Genomic DNA, 12512 nt, shown 5'->3' with positions numbered 1-12512 from the left:
AAATGAATGGCATTCAGATTGCTTAGTTAAGGCTCCTCTTTCAAACAAGCTGCTCTGTCGATGAACATCAGCAGCCGCTGCATCTCATTATTCTCATGTCAGGAAACAGTGTTCCTGCTGCCAGACAAGCTTGAAATGCCATTACAGCAGTGAAGCTCCAGGACAGCTTCATTTCCAAATCAAAGCATGAAGCCATGTGGACCTACTGCCAATCAATATTTTATAGAGACTGTTATTGCAACTCACATGGACAAGCTTATGTTTGGGGTTATTAACAGAAGTTTAATTAAAAAAAAACTTCCCCAGTCTTGGTATAGCAAAAACATTTAGCCCAGGCTGTTTAAAAGTAAGCTTACAAAATAGTCAGAAGAGTTTGTCTTGTCTCTGTCACAACTAAAATATGAATCAACAAAATCCAAGTTCCCTTCGCAGAGGAGAGAGAGGGACAGACAGAGTGAACTAGACTGCTGCAAACACACAAAGACACAAATTTATACAAGTCAAAAGTTTGAGAGTTACATAATTCAGTAAAAAAAATTTCTGAAATTAACGCAAATAAAAAAAGGGAGACTTTAGAAATAAGGAATCATCATAATTGTTTGGGGTGATTGCGATTGGCTATTTATGATAATGTAGTACTGTAATGTTTTATTTTAATAATAATACATAATAATTACAATGATGCATTTATAAAATGGCACAACAACTCCAGTAAAGAGACATTCAGTTAATGTTCACTAACATGCAAAGACTAAGTGTGTGTGGCTGCACATCACATCGTCATCACATGCAGTAAAACATGAAACTGCTTAGAGTTATTTTTATAATAAGAATGGTCACTCATGACGCACGTCATGAGTGAGGCGCTGCCCTCCAAGTTTGTATGCTCACAATGAGAATGGATTGTGCAGAGCCAAAGCACCTGATGCAAAGCAGAGGTGGTTGTCAGGCCCAACATCCTCCATTACAATTAAGGGATGTACAACCTGTCAGGTATTATCACTCGTGAAAATTATATAAGAAGAATATAGGAAAATAAATATTAAATATATTTTCAAACAGAGCAGTGAGAGTACTTTTACCAAGGATTATTATGTTTAATTAATTAACTTTGAATTATCACCCAGAATTTATTAAAAACAAGTCAAACTCAGGTCAGTGAAGTTGCATCGTTTTGATTTTAAATGATCTGGAAAATCGTGGATTTAAGATATGATAAGATAAGATGATCCTTTATTAGTCCCACAATGGGACATTTGTAGTATTACAGCAGCAAGAGTCAAAAAGACATCAGGAGGTAATAAGTAACAAGTAACATGGGCGGCTGTGGGTGGCTAAGGGGTAGAGCAGTCGTCATCCAACTTGAAGGTCGGCAGTCGATCCCCAGTCTTCCCCATCTGCATGCCGAAGTGACCTTGGGCAAGATGCTGAACCCCCAGTTGCCCCCCATAGAACAACAAAGTGCTGCTAATAGATGCACTGTATGAATGTGTGTGTGAATGGGTGAATGTACAACTGTACTGTAAAGAGCTTTGAGTTGTCATCAAGACTAGAAAAGCGCTATATAAATACAAAACCATTTACCATTAATACTTAAGTGTGAGGAATTGAAAAATATAGAAATATATTAATGTAATTAAACTAATGTATACAGTGTAAAGACAGTAAATATATGTGCAGTGTGAGAATATGTACAGTGAATGTATTGCACATGAACCATTGATATTGCACAGGCAGATGAATCTGGCACAGTGAAGAGTTAAAGTGTTAGAGTGTAGTCCATAAGGGGGGTGCATAGTTTTTATTGGCAGCAGAGCTGCTTGTACATTTGTTTCAGGTTTGACAGGTTTTATCATCCAGCATATCAAGCTCCACCCTCTCTTGACACACCTGAGAAACCAGGAAACATCTGTTCCTCTCGAAAGAGACGCAGGCTGAAAACCAGACGATCACATTTACCTTCCAAACCAAACTAAACCAAACTAATGAGTCCAGCTACAGGAGAGAAGAGTCAAACTACAACCTGCCGACGCTCCACATACTGACCGTGAGTTTAACAAACATCTCGACTCAGAGGGGAAGTAAACCTCAGTGAAGTTCGTGGAGCTGTGACTGACTGACTGTTTGTTTTCAGCTTCACCTGGAGACTCAATGGCTTCCAGGTCAGAAGAGGATCTCTGCTGTCCCGTCTGCCATGATGTCTTCAGAGATCCTGTTCTAATGTCATGTAGCCACAGCTTCTGTAAAGACTGCGTGAAGAGCTGGTGGAAAGACAAAGAAGTAAAAGAGTGTCCACTTTTTAAGAGAAGATCTTCAAGGTCAGAACCACCTGTTAGCCTGGTGTTAAAGAAACTGTGTGAGACCGTCTTACAGGAGAGAGATCAGAGCTCTTCACATGCTCTCTGCAGTCTGCACTCAGATAAACTCAGACTCTTCTGTTTGGACCATCAGCAGCCAGTGTGTGTCATCTGCAGGGATTCAGAAAAACACACCGAGCACAGATTCAGATCCATTGATGAAGCTCCACAGCAACACAAGAAGCAGCTTCAGGAAACTCTGGAGCGATTGAAGAAGAAGTTACAGGGTTTTGAACGTGTCAAAGTAAAGTTTGAGCAGACAGCAGAACACATTAAGGTCCAGGCCGGACTCACAGAGACGCAGATCAAGGAGCAGTTTAAAAAGCTTCATCAGTTTCTGAAGGAGGAAGAGGAGGCCAGGATGGCTGCATTGAGGGAGGAACAGGAGCAGAAGAGTCGGATGATGAAGGACAAGATTGAGGCTCTGAGCAGAGACATAACGGCTCTTTCAGACACAATCAGAACCACAGAGGACGAGCTGAGAGCTGAAGACGTCTCGTTCCTGCTCAACTACAAGGCTGCAGTGGAACGAGTCCAGCAGTGCCCCCTGATGGATGACCCACAGCTGACCTCAGGAGCTCTGATAGACGAGGCCAAACATCTGGGCAACCTGAGCTTCAACATCTGGAATAAGATGAAGGACGAGGTCTCCTACAGTCCTGTGGTTCTGGACCCAAACTCTTCTCATCCAGGACTCGTCCTGTCTGAAGATCTGACCAGTTTGAGAGGAGGAGACAGACAGAAGCTTCCTGACAATCCAGAGAGGTTTGATCATTATCCATTAGTCCTGGGATCTGAGAGTTTTAACACAGGGACTCACAGCTGGGACGTCCTGGTTGGAGACAGTACACACTGGTTACTGGGTGTAAGAGCAGAGTTTGTTCAGAGGAAGGGAATCAATCAGTCTGGATTATGGAGAATAAGGTTCAATGAAGGTAAATACTCAGCAGAGTCACCATCAACGTCATCTGTTCTCTCTGTGCAGAAGATCCAGAGAATCAGAGTGAAACTGGACTGGGACAGAGGAGAACTGTCGTTCTCTGATCTTGATACCAACAAACACATTCACACATTTACACAAACCTTCACTCAGGAGATGTTTCCATACTTTAGCATTTTAGATCATCATCACCCAGTGAAGCTGTTACCTGTGAATGTCTCTGTGACGCTGGATCAGAGCAGTTAGAGATAAAGATTTTATCCATCATTTTTATTTCTACAAGAGAAATCTGCTGAATTTAAATGTTAAACTTGTTATTCTAAAGCTTTGTTTATTTCTCCTTTTGCTTCTCAGTAATTTTTATTTCTCCTGTTCTTTTTTCCACATGTGTAAAAAGATTTCATTATTTTCTGATCTTTATCTTTGGTTGGTTTTTCAATTTCATGGAGAATGTTTCCTATCATTTTGATTATGTTTGCAGCGTGCTGTACTTTATCTCCACCTGAATACACATTGTTCTCAATGAGTTGTGTCTCCTGTTACACTATTTTTAAGAAACTATTAAATGTTATTGCAGTCTCAATGTTCTGTGAATGCTCTGCACGCGTGGTTATGGTGTTGCTCACGCCCATTGAAAATTACTCCAGAATATGTACATTTTCACAACTTTATAATTTTCTGCAAATTTTGGTAAGAATTTGAGCATGTTAAAGCCCTCAAAAAGCCATTTCATTTGCCTGGAAAATAAAAATAATAATCCTTACAATTTCAATACGGCCTCACTTTCTCACTGTCTGTCTGGGCCCTAACAAGATGTCCAGGGACAGAATGGCTGCCAACAGGACCCATTGCTTCTGAGGAGCATACAGCACCTTGGAAGTTTGCTGAATCAACTTGAAGTTGATAACCTTCACAAAGTTAGACTGACCCGAGCCCTCAAACAAATGGCTTGAGCCTCTGCTGAAATTTGCAAGAATGATGATGAATGGACACCATATGATAAACATAAAGGAGTGTGTCCCATCAATACTGGTGGTATGGTCAATTCAGAGACACTGTAAAGTTAGGGGTGAGCACTAGTCAAGCTTATCATCTATATCGTGGTTATCAGGACAGTCCATTTTCTGATATCTGCAAGGAGTACAAACTAGTTGTTGCATGCATGAGGGTGACCCAGCTTTGCAAAGTGGCTTGAGGAAGACAATAAAGATCTGTATTTCCCAAATATATCAACATATGAAGGCATTACAGTTTAATTTGTCTATTAAAATTAACATTAAATATTCAAATCATCAAATTGTTACTATTCAAAGAGGGTACTCTATTTAAGCTATTCACTACAGTGAGTCATTTGTTGGAAGCAGAGTATGAATAATATCAGATGTACACATTTTTGTAGGCAACTGGACTCGCTTGTCTTTCTTGAAGATGATTCCTAACTGACCTTTAGTCAGTTACAACTGAAAAATCCTTTTGGATGAGAAGTGAAATACCTTTGAGAAACACAAGCATGTACAATTGCCTGTTTGCACTTGTACAACTCCTGAGGCTACATGTTTGGTTACAGCTGCTCTGGACTGTTAAGAGCATGATGTCAGTGTTAATGGTGATATGGATGATAATAGTTCATATTCCACGTCAGAATGTGTGTTTTTATCTTGTAGTCATGCAAAGAGACGTTGGTTATGACAATATCAGAAAATAGTGATGTTGATACCAAGGGGCAACATCCTGGCCTGAGCGATGAAGCCGATGCGGAAGTGAAAAAAGCTGCAGTTCCATGGGAAGCCGCTACGCCTGGCTGCAGCAGCAAAAAAGTCCCATTGACTCCCATGTTAAAAAGCCCGATTTTAGAGCAGAATTAAACCTGTTTACAGCATGGTTCAAAATTTGGTTTTAGTCTCAATCGCGAGGTTCTTCCTTCAAGATAACTCTGAGGGGGGTGAATTTAATTCTAACTCTCTCGTTTAAGCGAAATAGAGGTTTGAAATTCATGTGACGTCACAGTAAAGTCGACAGACTGTCACTCTTAGCCTGGTGTCTGCCCGGCTCACCCGGAGCTAACAGGCTAACTGTTGAACACAGGCTGAGACCATGGACAGGCTTCCACCCACACATCGGAGGAGTAACACGGTTTGAAGAGCTGCTGGTTCTCCACACGGAGCAACTAGAGGTGTCTGTGCTCCCGTTTCTGTGGTAAGTGAAGTTTAGTCTTTTATTTAGTTGTGTAATGAGTTATTCCCAGGTACCGGTGACTCTGTAGCAGGCTCGCTAGCTTAGCTACGCTAACCAGCAGTCAAGAGACCACCAGTAATAAGGATGCTAACCGGGCTAACCGGACCGGACGGGAGTTTTTATCTACACACACACCGGGATGCGCTGATTCCCCCAGCAGAGAGAAGCGGTAGAGTTTGGTGATGAATCTTTAAGACTGAGAGAGGAGACTGTGTGTGTCCGGAGATAACGTGTCCGGACAATTAGCTTCGCCACGTATCATAACTAATGTTATAAAGCTGGTTCACTCACCATCCCATTTGACTTGACTGTGTGACACAGATTCTTATTCTGCAGAAACAGATTTACTGTGATCAACTGAACCCTGAGTATTTAAAGTCACATCTGCATTGTAAGAGCAGCTGTTTAAAGTAGCATAACGTCTCCTAAAGCTCTTTATTCAGAGTATTGGTGTTGTGTTGTAACGTGTTACAGTGAAAACTAAACGTGTCTGCTACCTTCTGTTTCTACATCGTTAATCTTAGGCAGACTTCACTGAATTATTGTGTTAATTATAAATAAATTATAGGAAGTGTAACTTTACTAGAATAGTCACATAGAGAAGCTGAGGCTGATGTACACAACCTATTTCCTAAGCTGAAATGATTATGATCTGATGAACTTTGAAGTAATAAACTTTTTATTTTTACCATGTAAAAGTTGTTAAGGAGTTAACCTGGCACATGTATGACTTAACATATCTGTATTTGTGTTGAATGTTCATCTAGTGTTTTCATTACTTACAGTCTAAGCAAAGTATTGCACATAATACATAATGTATTAAATAATATATGCAATACTTTTAATGTGAATGAACTCCATACTGTACATTCATTGTCTTGGTAGTGCACAGTTTAATCCAAAAGCATATTCAAATACATAGTTGAATATCCATAGAAAATAAGGACACAAACTTTGTTCATAAGTATCACTTCCTCGACAATAATGCCATACTTTTTTGTTTCCTATCATTTTATTAGGGACGGACGAGCTTGAAGGACACAGCTGTGCTGACCGTGTTCTGTCTCTAATGGCAGAGAAGAAAAATAAAACACTGGGTTCTTATCTAAAGTGTATCAAATCAGAAAGCAAAAGATAAACATTATTCTAATAAGTGTTCATTTTTTTATCCAACTATAATGAATATAGAAATGAACTCCATTATCCATGACACTTAGCAATGAGCCAACTCTAAACAGGTGCAGGCCATATTTAGTTAAGGGAGGAACACATGAAGCTGTTGCCGGTCATCCTCATGTTGACCAGCCTGACGCTGCAGATCTCCAGCATGTTGCTGCTGCCACAGGAAATGCTGAGGACATCAGGGGCTGCAGTGCTGGGTTTGTACCCTGATGGTTAAATGCACATATTGTAAGTCGCTTTGGATAAAAGTACTGAAAGAATAAAAACATTTTACAAACAGATAAAATGTCTTTGTACCTCATCTGTAATATTCAAGGTGATAATCTCCCACAGAGCTGTTGATAACACTCCACATCCTATTCTTAATATGAGAACTGTTTACAACGTTGGTGTTATATTAACTTATTAAAATAAAAAATCAAGCCACAACAAACACACGACTGAAGTTAACTTGCTTCAATCTATTCATTAGACTTGTTAAATAAACGATAACTTATAAAAATTACACATTAAAAACCACTTGAGGAATGTAAGCATATGATTATGATGATATATAAATAAATAGGTTTTGTTGTTGTATAGTTTCAAGGTTACTTACTGCTCGTTCATGGTAAAGTTTGCCACCATCCGGGCACAGTACAGTGCTAGCCGCTAGCTCCGCCGGTTAGCATGTCTCGGCTAGCCGTTAGCTCCGCCGTTAGCATGTCGCGAGTAGCCAGTTAGCCGTAGCCTGAGCTAACCAGGAAACTAGAGCTCGTCTACCGTCGCTAAGCTGTGAGTCAGCAGTCACGCTGCTCGTCCTTGCCCATTGATTGGTTAGCGAGGAACGAGGAGGAGTCAGCACCGGCAAGATGGCGCAGGAGGAACGCCTCCTACTAGCCTCATTCACCCTCTGCAGAAACCAATGGGTGACGTCACGGACGCTTCGTCCATTTATATATACAGTCTATGGTTGATACTGATAAAAGGAAGTTTGACGTTAATCATTTGTGATCACAGGAAAAAGACATTCCATGGAACTAATATCTTGATCCTGATGGGTGGAAATGTTATTTATAACCACAATGTAGACCCACACACCATTCATCATATCTAAAATGAATTTTAGATCAATTCATTGAAGCTCCTCTTGTCATGTACCAGCCACCCCCCCCCCCCCCCCTGGATAAAGACACACTTATATGGAGACACATACCGAGAGTGTGAAAGTGGCTACTTTGTTAATGCCTTTCCTGGGCTGTGGGTATGTGGTGATGGCACAGGGGTCCTCTTTGTTCTCTTTTATACATGTGGACCTCCAGCACACTATCCATGATCAAAACCTTCTTTTATAGGTTAACAAAAAACAAGCTGGCTCTATACACACAATCGCACATTTTCATACATAGGTATGCATGTCACCCATTATGTGGCAGTTTCTGAGCCTGCTGGCTGTGTGATCAGGGGTTACAGGCAGAAGCAGCAGGCGGTGGGTGGCGGCCTCCCCAGATGTGGCTATATCAGGGCTTATCACAGCATTTCTGATTCCTCTGACAAATCAAAGGCCTCCACCTCAAAGACCTGCTCCTCTCCTCTTGAAATGTAAAAACTACAGCAGAGCATTCTGAGGTGCGACTGTACGTTTAATAAGCTCAGTGCAAACAAGGGTCAATATCGTGGGCGAAGAGAGACTAGGTGGTTGGGAGGGCTTTTAACATTCAAATTAATTTCTTAATACCTGCGGCTGTCTTACGAACATGAAGGCTTTAGACTTGTGTAATAATGAGATAGAAGCACTTCAGCCATCGCTAGTTTTCTCAGCAATATCTCAGTGGTAGCTTTCTGTCTCCTTTGTGTAGTATCTAATGTTTCTCTCTTGCTTGTAACTAACTCTTGTTTCCCTCTCCCAGGATGGGTAAATATGCCTCATTATTTATAACAAGATCCAAATATTATTTCCTGAGCAACTGAAGAAAATGCTGCAAAATGCCACTCACAATATTAAGGGAGGTGATACAACATTTGTGGATCCACCCCTGAACTAGATGTGCAACAAAATTCATATAATGGATCCTTTGCTTACCAATATCTCACCACTTTCTTTTTTTTCAAATCGGTTCTGTACTTTTTGAGTAATGCTGCTGAAAAGTAAAAAAAACAACAGACACAGATAAAGGCTAATCATGAAACCAAAGTTGATATACAGGTAGGAATGAATTTTTTGCAATTAAATGTTGATGACATTAAAGATCAAAAAGGTATTGTATGTTCTTCAAGTTTTCCAGAGAAGGGCAACCCTACATGGAGTCATATATTAATAACAGTAAGTATTCTGATGAATATATACAGATGCAAATGGTTGAGGACTTGGGCACCATCAACAATAACAAGATTAGACAAAATTCATGCAACTGTTTAATAATTTTAAGTAGTGTAACAATAACACAACTAAAAATTATTAACAACCAAATGTGAAACCCTAGTGTAGTGAAAAGTGTTTTATCCCCTACAAATTTACATACAACCTTTTCTCTAGATGTTACATAATAAGGTTACAACATCTTGCTTTAAATATTGAATTGTTCAAAAAACAGGGCAGATGCATTGAGGATGCATTCTACTTTAAACTATCTTCTTAAGGTAGGATTTGCTAATAACACCCATGGCTATAGTAATTTAATACTTTAAACCTTCACACTACTTTATGTCCTTGTTTTACAATTTATTTGTTGCAAGGATTGTATATTTTTGCTAAATAGATAGTGCCATTTACACTGTGAAAGTGATGGTCTCTCAATAGCATCAGCAGCTCTCATTGATTTCATTCAACACACCAACTTGCATTCCGCCAAATACTTATAATAAAAAACGAAGCTGCAGCTGAGAAATTAGATTATGGCAGTGAATGAAGTTGATAGCGTTCTGCTTTTGTAGATGCATGGTGACTCTTGAATTTAAAACTGAATCTAAGAAGCAAAACTATAACACATATCTTGACTTTTCTGCAGGTGAGGAAACATTTAAGATAATTCTTTAAATTTAGAGCCCAAAAATGATCTTTTAATGCCTGAGGAAGTCAGTTCATGTTAGTTTGAAGTGGTACTCAGCATCACACATTGGGTGCGATGGCCTGCATGTTTGTTTTTTACACCCTTTGCTCTCTCCTCTCTTGCCATGCTCTGGGAAAATAAACAGGAGCAGCTAAGTAATGATCCCTGCTTGACCTCCACAGCCCCTTTCCCTTGTGCAAGGCAAGCTGAGACTTTATAATAGCTCCACTTTATGTGTTTACAGCCACATGGCTGCATTTCCACCCCATCCCTGGCTGTTGACATTATAGTGGATCATCAGAAAAATTTCAGCATGATCAAACTGTGTCTCCTTCACCCGGCGCTGGCCTCGTCTCCATCACCCTCCCGCCAGGCACCACAAGATCTGGAAGCTCCACAGCACTTTTAAACATGGCTGCTGGAACCATTGGCGTAATTATCTCGGCACTGGCTTGGATGCCCTACCATCATCAGTGCATAAATTACTATGGTCAAGAGTCTGTAGGATGAGCAAGATTTAAGGAGCGTGGTGGAAGATAAGGAAGGGAAGAGTTTGGAGAAAAAGGGCAAAGGAATGTAAGAAACAAGCATCTCAAGTGGCAACACATTGAGATCTACTGCCTATGTAGCAACCCTTTCAACCCAGTGTGGGAGGGAGACATTAAAAATGCAGTCATTTTCAAACATGACTATCACTTTGGAGAGATAATGAGTGTCCTGAACACTGACTGCCAAACCCACCCCCCGACCCGCTCTTTTTCCCCCCCTGCACATACTGTACATGAAAGATAACACTTAATTTGACTGCAGAGACAAGAGCACGAGTGATGAGGAGAATTCCTCAGCAATGTCTTTCCTCTAAAATACTCTTGTTAATTAGTTCAATGCGTCACTGGGCAGAATAAACTCTTCAATCCTTCTTCCTAAGCCTTGCAACAAGGTGCTTTTTGATCATTGCAAAGAGTTTTTCTACTTTGGGTTGTCGAAAGCACTGCTGAGTGTTCTCAGTCATGTAACTCTGCTTCTTCCTGTCCAATGAACAATTATGGACAATTAGGTGTTAACTTGTCAATGCAGTCTTTAAATACCCACTTAACTACTCCTTCAATTGCCACAATGATGGATTCAAACACTAAAACAATTAAAAACAACCATGGGAGATAAAGAGCCACATTATTCATGGCTGAAGCTTCTGAATAAAAATCCCTGTATGTGTCAGGCATATGGCACTTTTCAGTGTTCAGAGGGATGCAATGCTTCTGTCACAGCAGTGTGAAGAAAAGGCAGATTTAGCCAATGTCAGGCTGGCTATTAGTGAGACTGTCTATGAGACAAGTGGAGCAAAACCATTTTTGATTTGCTCCTGAATTACTTTCTTAGCTACCAAAGGGTACTCTTGAATCTTGTAGGGAGTGAAAGAGTATCCAGTAGTGGTAACAGGATGGGGTGGTATTTGATTTGCTGTCTTGCTTCTCCTCCCTCTGCATATGTTTTTAATTTGCGTCTCTTAGTCCTACACCATACACTCCTGGTTGCGATTCCCCCTGAGAGCTCTGGTCTGATCTTCCTTATTCACAGCAACAACTCCCAACCTTACAGTTTCAAAACATTTTGACTGTGTATGTGTATAGGAACATGCTGTACTTTTTATTTATATGAGATATGTATTAAGATGCAAAATTTGACAGAGAGACAAACACTTTGACACACTCAGATGATTGACCTGGCATTACGTGAAACATGTCACGATTCATGCAATACTTTGAGGCTCCTCTTCAGTACTTTGGTTTGTATCTGTTAAAGGCAAGAGGATAGTATATAAGCAGCCTGGTATCACCTTATGACAACTGAATACCATGTCATGTCATTTCTCTACTGCCTAACCCTTACTCTCACCCTAACCAAAACAGCATTGAATGACAAGTGTGACATTCTTTATGTCACATTCAAGAAAGCTTCTCACTAATATTATAACAAATTATAAGCTTTGTTTTGAAACTTGGGTCCACATGGTCCCTTCATATTCATTCAATCCCTGGGTCAAAATATATGTTTTTTATGAAATGTGTTTAAAGGTAGTTTAACCAAAATGTTTAATTGACTCATTATCTACTCACCACTGTGCCGATGGAGGGTTGGGTGAACTGTTTGACTCAAATTAGACTCGAACTGGGTCATTTACACCATGTTTTTAGCCTCAATGCTGAGATCCATGCGCAAAAACGCAACTCCAAAGGAGGATAGCAGAAGACATGTAGACTATCAACACAAATTACCTCATTTTGAGTTGAATATGAAAGCTGGATGACACAACAGAAACAGTATGGAGGTATTTCCTGTTTTTATTTACATATGAAGAATTGGTCACCATTCATGTCTGCAAAGCTGTTTACCCCTGGTAATCTTAAACTTCACTGTCACCATATTGCTGTCTAAATGCTAGTTTAGCTTGTGTTCTCAATTCATAAACAACAACGACGCAGACTAGGCACCTATTAACCAAAAGCTAGTAAACACAGGGAGCAGTCCTCTGCTTAGTCTACAACTATGTATGTTAATCAATACGCTCAAGGTTGCAGTGAGGAAGAGACAAATCGCAGAGCATTAAACACAAAAACACCCCCTCACAAATTAACCTGGACAGTGATCAAACCCCAATTGAGTCTCAGTAAAGTCAACAGAGACATATTAATATCAGATGTCAATGTAATCAGGATAAAAACCTTTTATATTATATTAGACTTTTGGTTAACACATAGACAAAATAAA

The 12512-nt window shown here is 40.1% G+C and overlaps 1 protein-coding gene and 1 long non-coding RNA gene across 2 annotated transcripts; one reads left to right on the top strand and one right to left on the bottom strand.

The window, feature by feature from the left end:
• Window positions 1–2151: 2151 nt before the first annotated feature.
• On the top strand, window positions 2152–3516 carry LOC133012315 (E3 ubiquitin-protein ligase TRIM35-like; the record flags this gene model as incomplete). The annotated part of the gene is made up of 1 exon (XM_061080290.1): window positions 2152–3516. A coding segment is annotated over exon 1 (1365 nt), but the record flags the coding sequence as incomplete, so codon positions are not given.
• A 2981-nt stretch (window positions 3517–6497) lies between these two features.
• Window positions 6498–7485, bottom strand: LOC133012077 (uncharacterized). The gene is made up of 2 exons (XR_009680793.1): window positions 7313–7485; window positions 6498–6920 (listed from the first exon to the last, which is right to left on the bottom strand). It is a non-coding gene; the product is annotated as an uncharacterized LOC133012077 (long non-coding RNA).
• Between the last annotated feature and the right edge of the window lie 5027 nt (window positions 7486–12512).

Source organism: Limanda limanda, chromosome 10 (genome assembly GCF_963576545.1).
Source record: "Limanda limanda chromosome 10, fLimLim1.1, whole genome shotgun sequence".
NCBI classification, from domain to species: Eukaryota; Metazoa; Chordata; class Actinopteri; order Pleuronectiformes; family Pleuronectidae; genus Limanda; species Limanda limanda.
This window is presented reverse-complemented; position numbering and strand designations above follow the sequence as displayed.